We start from the raw sequence: 20,397 nt of genomic DNA, 5'->3' as shown, positions 1-20,397 counted from the left end.
GTCTCGCAGAGCACACACACATTCAGACACACACACACACACACACACACACCTATCAGCGTCTCCCGGGCCATCCATTGATCCCACATGTGTTTGTTGCACACGCACACACACACGCGCACACACACACACATGCAGGTGTGACAGAGAGACAGATGAGTGGTAGCTCATCACAGTGTAACTCCCCCTCTCGGCCAAACACTGATTCATGCTGACATCTGAGACAGTCGTCCACGTCTCGGTGGAAAGACCCAATCTGAAACCGGTGTCAAAAATCAACAGCTGCACCGCCGAGGCTTTGTGTTTAATGCTTTACACTGACGGACAGAATCTTATTTAAAACTTCATTGAAATGATTTGAAGTTGGCTCCTTGTGAGACGTAATAACAGAGGTCTATTTAAAAAGGTGAAAAACTTATTCTCCGAGCCTGTTTGTTTCTTTTTTTAAATATATGATTCATAACAATTCCTCATTAAAACATGAAGTAAAGTTTTTAAGGTTCTATTTTGCATTAAATTACAAATTTGTAAGGGTTCACGAGTTAAAGACCATTTTTGTGTTTCTTCTCCACTACTTCACCTTATCTTCAGTTAAGATATTCACTCATTCTGACACAGATCTTAAACTGAATTCACTATGTTCTTAAAAAGCCCCAAACTCAACGTGTTGAAACCTGCAGAAAAGCTGCTGTGGTGATTTTTCATCGTGGCGTTAACAACCAGACTTTATGGACACAGCATGCTCTCTTTTTTCTCTTCAACTCAAACATTTCCCGTCCTTCTGCCACAGAATTAAATATAACCTCCGCCAATCTGGGAGCCGTTTTCCTGCTAAACACGATATAAACCGAGCCGCATCAGTAAACTCTAAAACAAACCTCCGTCTCAAATATTTCTCCACTCACTAATCACTAGAATCTGCATCTTCCAATTACCCAGAAGAAAGCGAACTATTTGCAAAGCGTTCCTCGTGGGAGCAGAGCTGTAATATTAGTTCAGCGAGCGTGCAACAGAAACACTGTTGATCTCGTCGCTGTGATGAAAAAGTAGGTCTCTCATAATGGCTGCATCTGTATGTAAGCATGCGTGGAAGACACAAAACACCAGCTGAAAGCATACATTACGTCAATTTGTGTCAATCAGGTTGAAATAATCAAACGTTTTAAATCGTGTAGAAAAAGAAAAATAGGCCAGTGTGCTTCCAGAGCAATTTCATTTTTCAATGTGCAGCTACGCCCCAGCAATTCAACGAGCCGGATTTCAGATGAGAGGCTCGGATTCATCTAATTTAACTATCGTTTTACAGCACATGTTTTGCTTGCTGCATCCCCCCCCCCCCCCCCATCTTCCTCCCTCTGCAGCGTTTCAACAGATCCATCTGCAGGCTCTCTAGTTATTCATGGCGCAGCTGAAGTCATTAGGAGTGCTGCTGAAAATGCTGATTATGAATTAGTTACACATATACTAATTGCGTGTGCATTAGTGGCTCAGCACTCACCAGCTAACAGCAACATTTAGCTCAATCAACAAAACAAACTCTTCGCCCCGGCGCTGGTAACAAGCTAACAAGCTGTTCTCTGTTCCCCTCTCTTTGGTTGCAGGTGTTTCTCGCGGTCGGATCACTTGGCGCTGCACATGAAGAGGCACATCTGAGGAGTCGGAGAGAGGTCAGCGGGAGTGGAAGAGAGGGGAAGAGGATGGAGGCGGAGTGGAGGATAAAAAAAAAACGGAAAAATAACACGATGGATATGAAGGAGAAAGATAGAGAGACAGCGGGATGGACTCTAAAGACAGATTTGGCCGTTCTGGACTGCGGGCAGAGGCACCACACAGAGCAGCTGACTACAGACAGACCCTGAGTGGGTCTGTGCTCGAACATCACCACCTCACAAACGTCTCGTCGGCGAAGTCACGTAGACAGTCGCTTCATCCCGCCTTCACATCTCAGAGGAGATGTCACGTGATGGGTGGTTGACCACGCCCCTGTGGTTGGCAGCTCTTTGTTTTCGTTGCTTCGGAAATGTCAGCCCTCGTCACGCAGCAGTTGCTCTACATGTCAGCAAATACGTTAACGCCAAGCTGGACCGTTGTACAGTACATTTTAGCGCCGACTGCAGAACGGCTGTTTGTATATTCACGATTTTCTCGTCCTGGAAACTGCTGAGGCTGAGGAGAACAGTCGCCCTTGTTCAGAGTTGCCACGGCCTTTACAATTCGCCAAAGGGTTTATCATTATCATTACGGGACAGATACGTTTTTCATCTGACCTCTGTAACGTTGAATGAATCCATTTATAAATCCTCCTGCTTCGATGGCTCTGGAGCAAATGTTTGACGGAGACTTCCCGCAGACTTGAAGATGTGAGTTCTGCCCCTGACGCCCTGTGGAGACCGACGGAGGTCGTGTTGGGGCCTGGCTTGCTTCATGAGCGTCATCCACTGAGGGCTACCGCAGGACGAGGCGAACTAATCGTCTCTGGGAAAGACCGCTCGTCTCCGAGAATGTCAGCTGAACCTGAGAGCGTTTTTTCCCTCTTGTCAGAAACTGTTGCACAATTGACTCTTTGCAAACTTTTTGTAAAAAAACGCCCCACCGTCTCGGACAATTTGGGACTCACAAGCACTGGCTTTCACGCGCCGGCGGAGAGAGGACAGCCAAAATGCACAAAGTGGAAGCAGCGAGCTGACTGCGATAGCACACAAACAAGATCACGATGTATGTAAAGGCTCTATTGTTTCTAAGAAAATATTTGTTCAACAAAAACAATTGAAAAGACAGTTTTGAAGAACGCGTTGGAAATGGATGCAGCCAAAAAGAAAAAGAAGAAAGAGTGTCGACTGTAGATGCCTGACATGATCTCTTCGGCCTTTGAGAGTGATTGGCACCGAACTAACCACTGGGTAGAGGAAGGTTTTTTTTTCCTGTTTGCACCACCCATGCAGAACTCTTCCAATTTCGCAGCTCATTTCAGAGAAAAGCAGAATCTAATCCGGCCCTATGCATATCTAAAAACATTCCTGCTGACTTCCTGATCACACGTGTTCGTCTGAACGCAGATTTCTACAACTGCCGGACACGGAAGGACTTGTAGGAAGACACAAATTCAATCAATTGGGTGGCTCTTCTCAGAGCGAATCAATGTGAATGTATCTGTTGTAAGTCTGTACATGTTGCGGTGGGAAGAACATACCAGACACCATTCGTGTTCATAGTTTCTCGTTTTCACATTGCGAACTAGAATGACACTCAGCAGAGCACATATCTCCACCGAGGCCCAACGGTCCACAATCTGCAAGATCCACGTTTATATGTGGATCTACACCAAATAACACTCATAGATATCAGTTCCCTAACATCTGTCTGATTGTTTCCACCAGGATCCATGAATCATCTCCTGGGAAACATTCTATCTTGCAATGTTGAAGAACATGATAAAAGAAATTCCTGCATCCACATCGTGGAAATCCGTTAAGCAGTTTTTATGTGTTCCTGCTGATAAACAAACAAACATGACCTTCTTGGTGGAGATTACGAATAGATGGACTTAGAATTACTTGCTAGCCGCGGGTGGTAGCTTTAAACATGTTACGAGTTGTACTGCACCAGCTGGAAGCGATGAGTTCACATTTCCAGCAGGGGGCAGGAAACTGCAGGAGACACGTATGCTCTCCCAGAAAACTGGAATCAACATTTGTCCTTTGTGTCCCGACTCTTCTCCTGAAGAGAAAAGCTTTTGCCACATTACGCTTTAAATGTTTTTAGTCCACAAATGAATTCTGGGTGAAAATCAGCTGAGATCAAACGCACACAAATCAAAATGGCAGCTTGGATGACGGTGGATGATCAAGACACCGATGAGCTCGATTGGAAACAGCTTCATCGACGTGTTTATTCTTTTTATTTTATTTTCTACAGGACTTTTAATACTTTGAGGCAACGTGGCCGCACACAGCAATCTGCTTCCTGGCCAGGGACACACAAAATTGATTTTACTCCGTGTACCACAGGCGCTTTTCAATTTCGGGTATGAATGCAGACCAGCTCAATCATATCTCGTCATGATCTGTCTGCAGCTCTGGAGGAGGATACTGAATCAACTGCGGCCTCGAGTAAACACCCAACGCTTTCTTTCTTAATGTACAAACAAGCCAGGATCCCTTTTTCATTGAACGTCTACGGCTGGAGATATTCTCTCTTTTAATTTTGCGTGCAGGGGCAGAACCAGACAGACGAACACCGGCTGTGTGACTAACAAATACCTGCAACTGTGTCTTCACCACAGAGACAGAGATGCTCGTCAAAACACCTGGCGAGAGATCTGTGCCGTTTTAGAAGTCGCCGTGTTTCTTTATTTACAGATTGTAAATTAGAGTCAGAGGCAGATTCATCGTGTTAGAATCTTCTACAAGTTTGCAAAGACAAACAAATTGGGTCCTCCTTTTTTCGCCGGTTGCAATTTAAAGCCAAGATAATCCCACATAGGTGATTTTGTATTCTTCTTTGCAGCGAGCGCTTCCATAATTGCATTGGCTGATGTAAGCTGTAGGCGGCAGGCCTCTATGTGCAAACAGCGGAGGGAGTGACTGCAAAAGAAAAACACTGATGCAGGTTTTAACGGATCCTTCAGTTTCATCCATCCACACTTTCAATGCTACGTTAAAGAAAAAGAATCAGACACTAGAGGAACTTTTTGCTTAAATGATCCAGTTATCCTGAGAGATACAAATAAAGAGGAGAAGTTTAAGCCATGGTTTAAAACGGTATCATCAATGGCAGCTCTACTTGTGGGTTTCAGTATTTCAGTGGGAAACTGAACTGTTGTGTGTGTGTGCGGGAAAATGTGCAGCTCTGGAGTGTATTTTTTTCTTTTCCGTTCCGAATGTAGGCAGCCGAGGATTTTTTTGGACTGGATGTGTTTAGAATTTGGTCTGACTCTTCTTACAAAATTGTGAGCTCCAAAAAAAAAAAACACAAAAAAAACAATGTGGATTTCAAATGTGAATGTGTTTCCAGGGAAAGGTTTGGTTTCATGTCGTCTCCGAGGATGCAGTTCGGTTTTGTGTCATCTTAATGAATGATTGTCAATTCTGCTGTGCCTGTGTGTTCTTCGTCTGTTTGTATTTGCACTCTGAATATTTTGGGAAAAATCACTTTGCATATCTTGTCCGTTTTCTGTCCGCTTGTACACGACACGTCTCACACGACGCCCCCCCGGTGAAGAGCCACTGATCACAAAGTCTGTATAGTAGCTGTTTTTAGCACAAATGTACATCCATGCAAACTACACACGCCAACAACACGCATATGCACAACTACACCCTGAACACGCTCACAGACACACACCCATTTGCTGTTCTCCTCGTGTGAGTGGAGGTGCGGACTGCAGCTCTCGGCAGAGGAGCGTGTGTTTGTGTGCGTTTGGGGAGGGAGGAGCATTACTATGTGTGACACCACCTCTGTTTCCACCAGGTCTGAATTTCAAATCAAACACTCCCCCTATTTCTACCAGCATTCCCTCATCGCTTTCCTCTCTTCCCTCTCCCCCTCTGTCCTTCCATTTTCTCTCACATGATCCCTCTGTCCACCACCTCCGCCACCTCTCATCCTCCTCCACCTCTCTCCTCCATCGTCTCTCTCTCCTTTTCTTTCGCTGTACAAAGTGTTTCAAATTTATCATTTGTATATTATGATGTATGGGTACGATAATGTTCTTTATTATGGAAAAATGAGAAAGATTTATTTTTGTTACTGGTTTGTTTCATAATTCTTTTTTAAATTGGTATTGTAATATCTCTATGCAAGGAACTGTTCGGTGAATCGTTTTTATTTAAGAATGTAATTATGTGTAATAAATGGTAGAAGCAGTTTGGCATGGAGTATTCATGGTTCTTGGCTCGTCTGTTAATGCCGCTCTCGTCCGGCAACAATATGCACCTAATCATCCATCTCCTCACAGAATGTTTTCTGATTTCTTATCAATCCTCAATCAAGGAGCCATTCAGTTTGCGGACAATGAGCGCCCGGAGTACATTCACAAAGCCTTTTGCTTTTATTCTCACTGACCAGTGCGCTCTCCGCTCTGCTGGCCGGTTTTTCCGATGAGTTAAATCCTCCAACCAGCTGGGTAAGTGGGCAGGAACATTCATTTAGACCCTCCTTTTGGTGCCATTTGCACCAAACGCCTGTGATTTATTGTTCCGTTCGATCAAACGCAGGAAATGTGCCAGAAATACCTTCTCTTTGCCCGAATGCGTTCCCTCGCCGTCTCCCTCCGAGGCAGCTACGGCACGTTAATTACATCTGTTACCAACCAAGGTGATGACTTATCCTCTATTCCTGCCTTCTGACCATGACTAGCTGATAAAAGGGTAATCGAATAACTAATGGATAATTAGGGAGTAATTACTCTCTGGTAAATGGCCCTATGCAGTGGATTAATTCTCCTCGGGTCTGGCAGTGAGAAACTCCCATAAGGTTTTTTGTTTCATTTAATGCTCCCTAATTGAAATGGGCACCCTCATCAAGAAGCTTACATGTATCTGTCGAACTTAATGTTCTTTTATCTGTAATTACAGACAGCCGCATATTATCTACCTAACTACACCTACTGCGTCAATCTCAGGGACACGTTCTAAAATTAAAAATGATGGAGTCATTTTTCAATAAAGGTCGCACGTCCCAGGAGCGCTCCTCCGTCTTCGTCGTTTCCACTCCATCAGATGGATACGGGGTTGTGTGTGAGTTCACAGCAGAAGAGCTAAACGGTCTTAATGCGTTTCAGCGGGGAAAGTGCCACGCTCGCTGTGTATTCACAAAAAGGTTAACGCACACGTTCACACACGCTGCAGGATAAAGTTTCCATCCAGAAGGACAAATAAGATTTTGACCTGATGAACGCTGTGGATGAAAAGCTGAGGGGTCGTGAGATGTTAGGACGATTCTTCCTGACGACGACGTCTGATCGTTGGTGTTTCATCTCACTCAGAAAACACAAATGTCAAACTCATGGCGCTGGAGGAAAATGATAATCCGTTCAATCCAACGTGACTGACGTCTTAGATCCAACATAAACTCAGTCCAGCTCAAATCTCCACCAGGGCCCAACAGTCTCCTGATGAAAACACAATTCTCAGCTTTCTGTGTTTGTTCCATTGTTTCCATTTGATTTCACTGCTAACGAACCTGGTTCAGTTTGATCCGGACCCACACCACCTCCGAGGAACCTTTCACACCGGATATTCAGGTCCAGACTGAACTGAAATGTCAGAAGGTCTGCAGCAAATTGCACAACCCTCATAGATCAGTAATCACAGATACTGCAGAGACAGAGCAGAGCCCGACCGATAGATCGGTTGGCTCACATCGTCCCATTTGGGCCTTTCGCAGATATATTGGTAACTGAATTCATGTTTGCAAATTAATTTGACTTTCTTGGTTGTTGGGTTTTCTTTTTATTAATAGTTATTTACAATAAAGTTTGGGTTAAACTGTAAAATATCAAACCTCGATTACATTTCTTATTTGAAGGTCCTGAGCCCTTGTGGACGGCAAAGTGACGAACAAAGACGAGGCTGTTTGTCCTTTTTGTACCATGCAACAGTCGACAAATCTACGACTCACCTGTTAACCTTCCACCCAGGTGAGGCGGCGGAGGAGGCACCACAGACGAGCAGAGTAACGTCAGGTCGGCGTCAACCCTCGTCTGACCGCGAGCATGGAAATCCGTTCAGGCCTTTCTGCAGAGTCCTGCTGACAAACAAACGACGAGGAGTGAGAACAGTGGCTGAGGTGAAAGTTCCTCACATTCACAGAAACAATGCACAGACAGTCTGTGGAAAGAGGCGGAGTTGTTAATTACACCGGGGGATCCCGAGCAGAATAATCTGATTCACAGGAACGCTGCGTTGATCGACACGGCTGCTGGCGCTTGATTTCATGTTGTCAGTAACCACGTCTGCCTCTGTTGTTCCTTCTTATCAGCATCAGGCGATAACATCGATGTAAATCCTGTCGGACAATGGGATTACAACATCCCAGGATATGATCTCGTCGTGATGTTCTAATATATCTGGATTTTATCTTTTATTCAAAGTAATTGACCTGAGTAAATGTACGTACTGTTTATTTAATGCACGAGTGAACAACCTCCTCAACCTGATTATTAAAAATGTAATTACACTTTTAAAAGCAAATAAAAATAAATGTAATAGTAAGAAAAATGTAAAAAATCACAGGAAAGTTTTTTCCTCCGAGCTTTTAAAATAACTGTCTCATCGTTCGTCGGTTTATCAGCTTGCCCTTGAATCGTCTGCTGCCGCTGCTCCGCGATTCACCTGAGCCCCGTTCACAAATGTGCTCTTTGTTATATACGGCGATTTAGCCACAGCTCGCTCTTTTATAAACAGTGTGACTGCGCTGATTTGAAGAAAGAAAAGGCTGATTCTTCAGGCAAAGCAGTGATTCACTTAACCAGCAGAAAATAAAGCCTCTTTTTTCCCCTCATGTGGTTGTGCAACACAAGATTTCACCAAGGAAGCTGCCAACGCCTGTGGGTGTCTTGTAGGCGTTTGGCAGCCGTGTCGGGATGTTATTGTCACATCTGGCAACGCGGAGACGCCAACATACTGTGAAGCAGCTCCGAGTTTAAAGCCTCCCTCACAACATCTTATTCAACGCTCAGACCGTCAGTGCACTCTGACACTAACAACAAGTCCTGGCGAAGATTGCATCGAAGACACTCGCTTCAATCTGAAATCTCCTCTCTCAGAATCCACGCTGCGTCCCACAATCAGTCGTGAGACATGGATTCTTTGGTTTCTTGCCACGAGCAGCCAAGTGCTTAGGTATTTCCAATTATAGGGAATATGTCGAGGTGGCCCTTGGTAATTAAAACCTAATCATGCTGGTGGATTCAGAGAAGCATCCTCATCAAGCTTTCATTAGTCTCCCTCCTTGTGGCGCCCGGCAGCAACCCAACCCCCTTTATGGATGCTCACACGGCCTGTCGCCAAACCTACCTTTGTATTTAGCAGAGTGCAGGATTTAAAATGACTCGATAATCATTTTCTTTTTGTAAACAATCTGTTTTTTAAAAATAAGACTTATACGTTATCAAGAAAAATGAAGTGTCGACTGTGAGAGGAGAGCTGAAAAGCACATTGTGGCTTTTACAATATATTTATGTTGCTCCGGCACAAATCCTCAAAAAAAAAAAAAGCTGCACACCCGTGAAACAATAGTGTGCGTTTGCTTTAGATGCACAAGAGCTCTGTTTTCAAGGTGCAATCTCACTCCAGCTCTGTCTGCACTCATTTCCTCCCTCCAGATCAGATCTGACAGAGCTGCAGGTCCGACGCCGCATCCGGAGACGGGGACGAGCATCCGCGTGTGGGCCGGTGGTCGGGGAGAGATCCAGCAGAGCGGCGTGTGAGAGCACCTGGCTCTCCGGTTTGACAGAACACCTGGAAGCCCGGTGAGAGAGCGGCGGTGTGGAAGCCACCGCTGCTCTACAGGGCCATGCATTATGCAGGAAGCTCTCTCTGCCGCTCTCTCTCTCTCTCTCTCTCTCTCTGCCCCCTGCTCTGCAGTAAAAATAGATCAACAGACCTGAACATTCAGCTCTTTTTTTTTTTATGCTTCTCACTTTCACATACATCTCACCAGGTGCGGGTGCGTCGGCTGCTGCCTCGCATCTCTCACTCTCCGTCTGTGTGCGAGTTTAAACATGCACATGTTTGCACACACTTTTCAGTGAGTGTGTGTGTGTGTGTGTTTGTGTGTGTGTGTGTACGTGTCTGCTGAAGCGTGTCAGCCAGGTTTGGTCGGTTTTTATCAGTTTGCCACTGCACTCGGGTTTTAATAAAAGTGGGATATTAGTCTGGCGGTGGTGTTTCCCACTTTATGAGGGAAGGAGGATGTGATTTGATCTCACAGGGTCAACAGTGGCTCGTACAACGTGCAATTAAACCTGCACTTTGAGGCCAAAAGTATCGGGACGGCTCATACTATTTAAGTGCTTCTGGTTCCAGCATCAGAAATGCCTCCGATACACAGATACATTTGTAAATATCCCATGTCAGATCTTTTGTTTCATCCAGATAAAACAATTTCTATTTCCCGGAAAAGAAGAGTAGCTTCAGCCACAGCGAACCGACATGTCAGCAGGTAAGAAATATTTTTACACTGGAATGTCCCACAGATAAAAATGTAAGATTTCAGTTTCAACTGTTTCCAATTAAAAAACTTCAGCATGCAGCTGTTGAAACATGTTGTCTTTAAGTGGACTGGTTCAGGATCAGTGCTCGAAACTGGCTGATATGCAAAGTCTCGGTATCGGTATCATGGGAAAGTTGTATCGAAACATCTCTGATGATTAAAAGAAGACACGACGTAACCATCGTTGCCCACATACTTCCACGTGTCTCATAAATCCACTAGAGGGCAGCACAGACGCTAAAGCTTCTGACAACAACAAACTGATTACAGACAAACCTAACGCAGCACAGACAGACGGCTCCGTCCTCTCCGCTGAGCATTAATGAACCTTTGGGGTTCCTGTGCACAAAGCCAGAAAGAAACAGTTCTCCCAGTCAGGAGTAAAGAACTGGTTTGCTCCGAGCCCTGAACTCAACCCCATCCAACATATTTGGCTTGAACTGTGACACTGCCTCCGAGCCAGACTCCGAGCCAGACCTTATCATCCCACAAACCCCCTGATGCTCTGGAGGCTGAACGACGTCCCTCATCCCACTAACATCCTGCAGAGGAAGGAGCTAATTAATTCCCATGGTTTTGAAATCAGTTCAAGAACCATATGTCAGGGTGAAGGGAGGAGATGTACTTCTGGCATCGGTGGAACCTTAAGCTGAGAGCTGAACACGTCTTGGATAAGTTTGTGCATCTTTATCGATGCAGGACTTTAAAGACACACGCTCCTGATGCCCACGTGAAAATCAGCAGAGTAGAGACGATTTTTCCCAAGAGTATAACTGCCTGCATGTGTAATTATACATCACATGCACGCGCCGTGTGTTGCTGTCCCCTGTTGCTGAGTGCAAAGTCTCCCTGAAGACCATTGATCCGTGTCTATGACTACAGAGGTCTCTGACTCCGCCCTGATTGCCATCCCGCCGCTAATTAAACAGTCCTGCTTAACGAGTTCGCTCTGATAACAAGGGTGGAGGGAAAGGTCACCCTGTCACGCTCGCTTCAACTGGACACCGTCAATAACGAGGCTGCCTGGGAGGACAGGTACACACACACACACACACACAGAGTTAATTATTCAAGCGACGTGATGTGCTGACCACTCTTAGATTCGCTTTCAAAACCTGATTTGTTTCAAGTGTCACTCTCAGGAGTTATGGCGTTTTATTTACAGTCGGGATATTTTATCTTCTCTGCCATAAATTATCATGTTTTCAGTTTCTCCTTGAATTTTATTTTTATGTGATTAGAAAAAGACTTTGGACCAACATTAAAAATCTCCAGTGAAATACTAATAACAGCGTTAGCAGCACTTTCAGGGTCCTGCTGGCGTGTTCATGCTTCACCTATGAACCTCTTCTGCTGAGCTAAGATCTTTCAAAATCCACTTGAAGCATGAAAAACAACTTGTTAAAGCTCGTGGATATTTCTTCCTTTTTCACTCCTTAAGGGATTTCAACCACCAAGTCCAGAAGTCCACAGATTCTCCAGAGGGGCGGGATGTGAGAACGCAAACGTCCGAGTCAGTAGCAGGAACCATCACAGTGAGCGAGCGGACGTGTTGATGACGTTCCTAACATGTGATCTCTCAGGATGAAGAGGAGGAGCCGTACACGTAGAAGACGAAGACGTCCACGTGGAAAGACGAGGAGGTTCCAGATGTTTTGGTGATGAGGGCCGACGCCGGTGTGGACGAGCTGTAAACAACAACACTGATCTTTACACGGCAGAGTTTAGACGCCGTGTCCCGCCTCCTGCTGCTCTACAGGCTCCGCCCCTCGCCTGAACGTCCCCCACATGTTCCTGTTGTTGTGAACGAGTCGATAAAATGTGTTTATCACATGTAGCATAAATTGTTTGGAGTTTGATTTATCTCGGCGGAAATTAATTTGGATAGTGCAGAAATAAAAAAAGTACGGACATGCAGAGATATTTTGTCGGAATACTTCCTGTACTTCCTTAAATACAACAGAGGCTTTTTCTACATGAATAAAGCAAGCATGTAAATGAGAACCCCTCCCCCCCCCCCCCACGACCTATACAGTGTATTCTATCAGGCCTCCTCATCATTTATCTCGCAGCCGCAGAATCAGGATAGATCGGTTCAATTAAACTGGCCTTTAATGTAATCTGCTTAATCCATTTCTTTCATCAAAGCCAATACCTCGCTCTCCTCAGCGGAGAGCGGGATTAGGCCTCTCGAGTGCGAGCGGAGCGCAGCCTCGGAGTCACTCCGCACCGCCTCGATATTTCGTCCTTTTACAACTGGCTGTGGAGAAAAACACAGCGTCTCGAGTGAAGTTTTAATGGTTGGAGATTTAAGATCTTCATATCCTGCCGGAGATTGCGAGCACCGCTGGGCACAGAGCACGGCTCCACAATAAAACGACACGACTCATGCTTCTTTGTTTTCAGGGATCTTCAGTCTGTAACCTCGGGACTGGGTTGCAGAGGATATTTGTAGTTACCTTGCTGAATTCGAGCGGTTGTTGCTCCTCTAGTTTCAGAGGCCGTTCCCTTTCTTCCATGCTACCTCATGCAAAGAGTGTGTTTAAGCACCCGGGGGCCGTGAAACCTCCTCAACAGCCATCACAAAATCTCTCCCCCCAGAAAATTGCATGGCAACAAAACGGTTTTTCTAAATTCATGGATTTCACCCAGCAGCTGCAATTTGCTTTCACCTGCTGATGTTTCCACAGGGAAGTGGGATTTTACACTCAACACCCATATTTATCCTCCTCCGCTGCTCGTCTTAGAGCTCAGGTATCTACTACGACACACACACACCTATTTTTGGCTTATATCGAGTATTCTTCACACCCAGTGCATAAAATGACATCTTCTCATATTCAGCTTCTTCCTGATTCACACATACAAATTCTGCCTCAACCCCATTTTCAAACTGGTTTACTCCAGAACCAACCCTTTAGAAGTCAATGTGTCTGATATTCCACTGCAGATTACCTGTGTGATGACTGTTCACGAGAACTCCCCGCGCAGCATTAGCAGCTCTGCTCGTCACAGTCGGTGGAAGAGCTCCCCAGACACAGGTTTTTTCTTTTTTCTTTCACGATGTCTGAAAGAAAAAACAGTGTTTCACAGGTTAGAAAGAAAAGTTCACTGTGGTGCAACACGTTTTTAATTTCTGCAAATGAAAATCCAGAAGCATCGGCGTCAACTCACCGTGACGTCAACTCACCGGTTTGTGAGCTGATCATCTGAATCACAGACAATCACATCTGATCACTTTCATATTCTGATTATTTTCATGTGAACATGTGTCGGAAGTTTTACAGCATCACTTCCTCTTTAGCTCGTCAGAACTGAATAATGTCAAAGTCTTTCAAATCTTTATTCTAATATCTCGGCTGTCTTGTTCCTCGTGGTTTTGTTTGATCCTGTTTTTATTTCGTTGTTATTTCCTCTGAGGTTAAATGAGGAGAATCTTCTTCTCTCAGGTTTTGATTTGAACTTTTCTTGACCTGCAGATTTACAGAACACAGATTATCTCTGAAGTCAACGTTAAATCAAATGTGTCTTCCATCAGCTTCAATGGACAGAGATTCATTTGTGTTTGAAACTCATGTGACTGAAACACTCGTTCAGCTTCACTTGAAACAGAAGGCCGGCGGACACCCGCCATCTTTGCTAAGCAGCTAGCTTAGCCTGACTGAAGCTAACACAGTTTGCTGGTTGTGTGTTGGTTTGATTCTTGTCATTGTTCACTGACCTGAAGAGAAACACGACATCAACACGTGTCTTCATTGTTTCTTCTTCCTCTTCTTCTTCTTCGCACCTGCCTCAACTCACTTGCACTCCAGCGCCCCCTGCTGACGACTCAGTGTGGTAGATGGGTGCAGTAAGAAGAGGTTTATTCTGTACGTTTACTCAAATTTATTTTAGACTCACATTTTACATTTTATCTTATTTGCAGACTCATGTTTTCAGAGTCATCATTCAGATTTGATCATATTTGTAAACTCTCATTTTTATGCATCTGCATAAAAGCAATAGGCCGACACGAGGCCGCTCGTCTGAGTCCATTGACTTTGTGTTGTTAATAGCTTGTTGATGTGAAGTGTGTGTGTGTGTGTGTGTGTGTGTGAGGACACTGTAATAAGACCTGGAGATGAATTGGTTATGTGTGAGCGAACACGTGTACGACAACATCGTCCTCGGCAGCGTGTTCACCAGCACACGCTCCAGCAGCCGGACACTTGTGTGCGACTCGAGAGCAGCTGACAGGTTTGATCAGAGCTGATTGATTGGAGCACACGAGGCAGGGCCGCACATAGCAACACGGCGGGGTGAAGGGTTGGGGTTCCTGCACACACACACACACACACTAACACACTCCACCCCCACTCTTTGTTAACACAGCCCTATTGCAAACCATATCTGACAATGGATATTGATCAGCTGAGCGGGAAGGATCAATGCTTGTTGATTGAGCAGAAAATACGGAGCTCAGGCCGCTCGCCAAGGTTCACGATTTATTTTACGGGAACTTAAATCATGTTGGAAAACACTGAGAAACCAGATTCTATCGTTTCATACACAACCAACAGAACGAGTTCTGCTGCGGAAGAACCAACTCCATGTTTCTGTGTAAATGTAACTGATGACAACACATTTCATTTCTCTTGATATCTAGAATTTAGTCCTGGGCAACTATTTCATGATGCCAGAAAATAAAACACACTATTAGAGATGAAATAAGGTGAATAACTGATGACCTCATCAAATATCTTTTGATTATTAATCTGAATTAAATGTGAAATCAGCAGCTTCTTCCTTTTCAGCCAGTCTAATGGACTTTATGGGCATTTACTGCCACCTGCTGGTCGTTTTAGGCAAGTGCAGCTGAAAAAAACCTAGATTTAGAAAAGTGATTTTCTTTTTGTTCAAACTTTAGAGTTCCATCATAATCTCTTAAACAACTGGTGAGTGGAGCTATGCTTTGACATCACTGTACAATATGTCAGGTTTTCTATTTAGTATTTTCAAGTGTCGTTACATGAGGAATCACTTTTAAAAAGTCCCAGAACAACTTTTTACAACCAACATGCATCGTCTGTTTCATTATTGTATAGTTATTATGTTGATGATATATTCTAATCCCTGATCTTAATCCCTGAAATGGTTTAACCCTGTTTCTGTCCACCATGTAACAGCAGTTTGAGAAGTGCTGCATAAATAATTACAAAAAAAAAATGTATTGAGAAATGAACTGTTAAACAGAATATCTCCTTAGAATTGATTATATTATTACTATTAAAGAATCCAGCAGAGGAGCTGAGAGGGACACAGCCATGACGACTCACCAGTTGCTCCTCCAGGAGGCCGAGGCCCCGGACATGGAGCTGAGGTTCAGGGACGTCTCCAACACTTTGAAGGTCGAGGTAACTAAGGTTGCATTATGGGTAGTGTAGGATTGGTTCCATCATTTTAGGAAATATTGGCCCGATGAAGGAGGCGTTTCTTTGAAGGAGCCTCCAGAGTGGGAACGACCTCCAGCTCCTCCTCAGCTCTAATCTTCATCCTCCGGCCCTGAGCTCTCACCTGCTTTCACCTGCCGCTGATCTCAGATCTGCTAATCTCCCCCAGGAATTCATTTATCACCATCAGAAACTGCTGAAAGTCGTCTTTGAATGCTGCCACAGTCTCGGACATTAATCAGAAAAAGCCAAACATTGCTTGACTAAGCTTAACTGGTGAAGGTTTTTACAGCTTTGATAATATAGATGCCATTAATTCCCCGGCCTGTGACGGGACAGAAAAGCCCTGCAAGCAGAATATATGGAGGGAAGTGCTGAGCCATAACTTTTACATGGAGAAAAAAAAAGTATGACATTGTATTTAATTACCATCAGTTTGGGAAGATTTACACACACCTCTGCTCTGTGTGTGTGTGTGTGTGTGTGTGTGGAGACAGCTTGACCTGTGTGAACTATTTAAAAATATTTTCAGTTTAAATTCTAATTTAGCCACTTGTGCAATTCATTAAAGGAAGATGATGATGAAGGAGAAGAAACAGAACAGATGGAGGATGAGGAGGAGGAAGAAGAAGAGAAAGAAGAAAAATAGGAGGAAGTACAAGTGGAAAAGGAAAAAGAAGACGAAGAAGAGAAGGAGGAGGATGAGGAGGAAGAAGAGGACAAAAAAAGAAGAAGAGGAGAAGGAGGAGGAATAATAATAATAAAAAAGACGGAGAACGAGGAAGAGGAGGAAGATGAAGAAAAAGAAGAGGAGGAGGAGAACCATTTGTAAAAGCTTTAATAAAAAGCAGAGTGTGATGTCGGGGCTCCATCTGAGGATCTTTGTGGGAACGCAGCAGCTCACTAACTACAATGATAAGAAATGTAACAGGGAGTGAACACTAGAGGGAGCTCTGTCACACAGTCTTTAAAACTTTTATCATTTCATTCTTCAGTGGATCCAGATGTGTTCCAGGGAACATCTGGTTTCCTCCATCGTGAATAAACCTGTTTGAGAGGATGAGACGAGAATAAAACCAGGATTGTGTTTGGTTTTCTTCTCCGTGATAAACGACCCTGAGCTCCTCATTCTCTCTGTTTCCTCGTCGTTCATCTGCGTCACCGCTGTCGCTCTGGGCGTCGTCCTCTCTCCGCCTCCTTATTTATGTGCTCACAGATCGTTTCGGGCCTCAGGAGCAGGTGCTGATTAACACTCGCGGCCTCCGAAGCCTCGGAATCTCAAACAGCGTCTTCTCCTCCGACCAGCTCACACTCGTATTCACAACAACACAAGAAGAACACAACCTCACACATGGAGTCCAGTTGAGCCTCAAGGCCTCACAACACCCCCTCGGTGCGTTTACTCCTCCACACCACCAGGGCGGTCATGAGCAGCGTGACCAGGACGGGAACGGCGATGAAGGGGGCGAGGATGCTGACGGGCGGGTCGTGCAGGAGTCGACCGGTGAGGGCGCAGTCCTGGAAGTAGATCTGATGGACGTGCACGAAGAAGCGGTCGACCACCTGATTGGGCCAATAGCAGTCCATCCTCAGCGCCACCTGGTAGCTGCAGTTTGTCAGACCCTCGTATATCCTGCAGGGGGCGACAAAGCAAAGTGGATTCAATTTGAAGAGAATTCAAAAGGAGTCAAAAAGCATCGCAGGATTAATTTATGATTAATTTCCTCTGTGGCGTCAGACTGAATGTTCTCTCGGTGCAGGACTGAAGCCGAGTGTAGAGTTACCGGAGCTCAGCTAAATATATCTGTGGTGGCGGCCGGAGAAATGGAGACGCATACCAACATGGCAGCGCCCTCGCTGTTTCACTTTGCACCACAGCGGGAGAGGTTGTGTTTCCAGATGGCCGCTGCGTGTGTCTGTGTGCGTAGCTGGAGGCCGAACGGGCGAGTGGTCCGGAGGCTCTTGCAGGAAAAACCCTCACGTGTTCGACCCCCTTGATGGATGGTGCATTCTGACGGTTTGTTGTACGAGGGGATTTTTAATAATGGATATATAGAAAAGGCTGCAACAGTTGAGACGGAACCTCCTTATATATAAAGGACATTTTTATTTTGATGTTTTTAATTCACCAAACACAAAAGTAAATTAAATTATGTTGAACAAACTTTGAGGAAGCTTCCAGATTGTGATGATTGAGTTTTTGATGATTGAATCTGTTTCTGTCTGAACTCACTCCATGGTGTCGGGCCAGCTGCACCACCGGCCTCGCTCCAGTCCCTTCATGTCCGACTCGAACTTGGTGAAACAGAAATCGTTGATCATCTGCTCGTAGAATCCTCGGTTACAGCCGGACACCGACGGAACGACGAGAACTGGAGAGGAAACGAGAGGAAGGAAGAGAAAACAGGTTAAAGTAAAAAAATGTGACGAGGAAGCGAGGACACTGGAGTTTTACTACCCTCTACTGGCATAAAGCTGCAACTGCAAAGGAAAAAACTAAATCAGTTTAAAAAAAGAACAGACAAAGTTTGGAATTTCATGAATTATTATTATATTTATTTTACTTATTTAATGATTTAATTTTATTTCACTTGATGTACTTTGTTTATTTTGTTCTATTTTTTGTTTGTTTTACTTAAATGTTTACCTGATTGTATTTGATCTTATTTTATTATTCTTATTATTTTAAGACGAGTCGACTGCATCAGGCTGAAGAGCCCAGTGATGAAGGAAACTTACTTGATCCCAGAGATTCGACAAAGCAGTGCAGAGGTGATTTATCTGCTCGGTTAACTTCCACGTAATCAGTCTTATTGTGAAACAAACGGTCGTGTGCAGGCGGCGGTTCATCCCTGCAGGAGCGTTTCCTCCTCATTACATCGTAACCTTCCCTGAGAAAAGATTTGAATTTGCAGTCCAGGTCCCTGATCCCATTTGTGTTCTTCAGACGTGTAATCAGCCTGTGGACATGGAGGCAGGCCGCCGCCGCCGCCGCTGCAGCGACAGAGGAGCTTAAGCTGGCGGGAAAAAAGAAACAGGTCGTGGGGAGAATCGGGGAGAACTTGGAGAAGCCCGGGCTGCAGCCGCCTGATAAGGGCCGACTGTGTTCACTGGGCTCTAACCCACGGAGTGTGTTGTGTGGTAACCCTCGGAGAAGAAGGGACGGGTCACCTGTCCTCTGCGTGTTGGCTGGTGGAGAATCTGACGTTCAAGTTCAACCGTCCAGGAAAATAAAAACCAGGACTCACGGCCTTCAGGTTTTTGTGTCCTGGAAACAAACATGAATCCAACAGGAGACGTTAATTCTCTCTGGAGATATTTATGGGTGTTAAACCCCGATGATGTTTTCACAGTATCACATGTGTCCGTCATGTTTAGCCAGCTGCTGCTGTTCTGCTCAGAGAACCCGGTTCTCACGTTCTCATCTTCGCCTCCGAGTGAAAGTTGTCCAGGGAATCATTTTGTGACATAAATATGTTTCTGTGCGGGTCACAAGCTTGTTTAAAAACCTGTTGAACGTCCACTCAGTGCTGTGACACATTTACTCAAGTACTGCAGGAAAGTTTTACACGACTTGTATTATGTCTTACTGAATAATACTCAATCAAAAGTTTGAATTGTTAAATAATATGTGTAAAGTGTGTTCAGGTTCAGTGTTTGTGCACTTTTATAAAACCTCCTATTTCCAATCTATAGACCCATAAATAAATAAAATGCTGAATAACACGTTTTTAATTGTAAAATAATAAAGGTGGTGATGGGCGGAGCAGGAAAACAACACAAACAAGATTAGAAATGAAACAAACGCCCACACCTCTTTACAAAACATCATGTTTGTAATGAACAGTCAGATAGAACCTCACAATATATAAAGTTAACACTATAGAAGCACCAACACTGACCTGCCAGCAGCAGCAGCAGCCCTGCTGTGAGGAGGGGCCCTCGCTCCGGAGCCATGCTGCGCACAAACACCAACTCCACCACGTTCTACTCGCTCCGCTCACTCCCCGTGGATCAGCCGCACACGCTCCATTCTCCCTCCGGTGTTCGAGCCTGAGCCACAGAATCTGGGAAAAGTGTTTTCCACCAACACGACTGAAGCGATCGGTGCGTAAACCCCCTCGACCTTCCCCCTGCGTCCTCTGCACCCCGACAGCTCTGCAGCCTGACACCCGATCCTCTTGTCCTGCTGCTGCTGCTCACAGGGACAAAACAAAGTCACACACCAAAATAGTTCAGTCAGAGTGAAGCCCGTGGATCAAATACACACATGTAATATAAATATCACCACGTATGAGGAGTATAAAGTCAAACATGTGTCCAGAGAGGAAATATTAAAAGTCTCCAGGAAGCTGAAATTAAACTCTGAGCTGCAGCAGAAATGTTTTTCTCTTTCTTCTTAAAGCTTCAGCCTCGAGAACAGACTCCAGATCCTGAGCCCTTTAAACGCAGATCCACCTCGTTCTCTTCTTGTGCTCCATCGTCGCTGCAGAGGCCTGACACATCTCGTCCCTACACTCAGTTCAGGGTTTAACTAAATGCTTATGACACGATTTCCCACATCACTTATTTATTATATTCTTGTTTGTAATGGATTGTTTTGAACACACACACACACACAAACAAACACACACACTCAAAAGTTAGATGAGTGAGAACACAGTTTTCTCTTCCGGCCACTAGGTGGAGTCCTTGTACTAAGAAGCTGGACAGACTTCCTCTCTCAGGCCTGTTGATGCTGTACACGTCATTT

The 20,397-nt window shown here is 44.8% G+C and overlaps 2 protein-coding genes and 1 long non-coding RNA gene across 4 annotated transcripts in view; 1 reads left to right on the top strand and 2 right to left on the bottom strand.

The window, feature by feature from the left end:
* The window catches only part of LOC109640579 (Krueppel-like factor 7), a 34,470-nt gene extending 28,605 nt beyond the window's left edge, over nucleotides 1-5,865 (top strand). Inside the window, exon 4 of the mRNA XM_069521359.1 lies at nucleotides 1,602-5,865. Within this exon, the coding sequence (XP_069377460.1) occupies nucleotides 1,602-1,653 (52 nt within the window). The 3' untranslated portion in view covers nucleotides 1,654-5,865. The remainder of the gene's footprint in view (nucleotides 1-1,601) is intronic.
* LOC138407107 (uncharacterized) overlaps nucleotides 1-13,903 on the bottom strand; it is an 87,230-nt gene extending 73,327 nt beyond the window's left edge. Inside the window, exons 1-3 of one of the 2 annotated variants that reach the window (XR_011240561.1) lie at nucleotides 13,390-13,903; nucleotides 13,171-13,282; nucleotides 7,621-7,749 (exon numbers count right to left, since the gene is read on the bottom strand). This is a non-coding gene — a long non-coding RNA (uncharacterized lncRNA). The remainder of the gene's footprint in view (nucleotides 1-7,620; nucleotides 7,750-13,170; nucleotides 13,283-13,389) is intronic. The other variant, XR_011240560.1, reaches the window with a different exon arrangement.
* A 2,561-nt stretch (nucleotides 13,904-16,464) lies between these two features.
* On the bottom strand, nucleotides 16,465-19,882 carry LOC109645247 (receptor activity-modifying protein 1-like). Its single transcript, XM_020110800.2, has 3 exons — nucleotides 19,547-19,882; nucleotides 17,878-18,016; nucleotides 16,465-17,277 (listed from the first exon to the last, which is right to left on the bottom strand). Exons 1-3 carry the CDS (start codon nucleotides 19,599-19,601, stop codon nucleotides 17,022-17,024), a joined length of 450 nt encoding a protein of 149 aa, XP_019966359.1. The 5' UTR covers nucleotides 19,602-19,882; the 3' UTR covers nucleotides 16,465-17,021.
* Between the last annotated feature and the right edge of the window lie 515 nt (nucleotides 19,883-20,397).

This window comes from Paralichthys olivaceus, chromosome 24, assembly GCF_024713975.1.
Source record: "Paralichthys olivaceus isolate ysfri-2021 chromosome 24, ASM2471397v2, whole genome shotgun sequence".
Taxonomy (NCBI): Eukaryota; Metazoa; Chordata; class Actinopteri; order Pleuronectiformes; family Paralichthyidae; genus Paralichthys; species Paralichthys olivaceus.
Note: the sequence above shows the minus strand (reverse complement) of the source record. Positions and strands in the feature narration are given on the sequence as shown.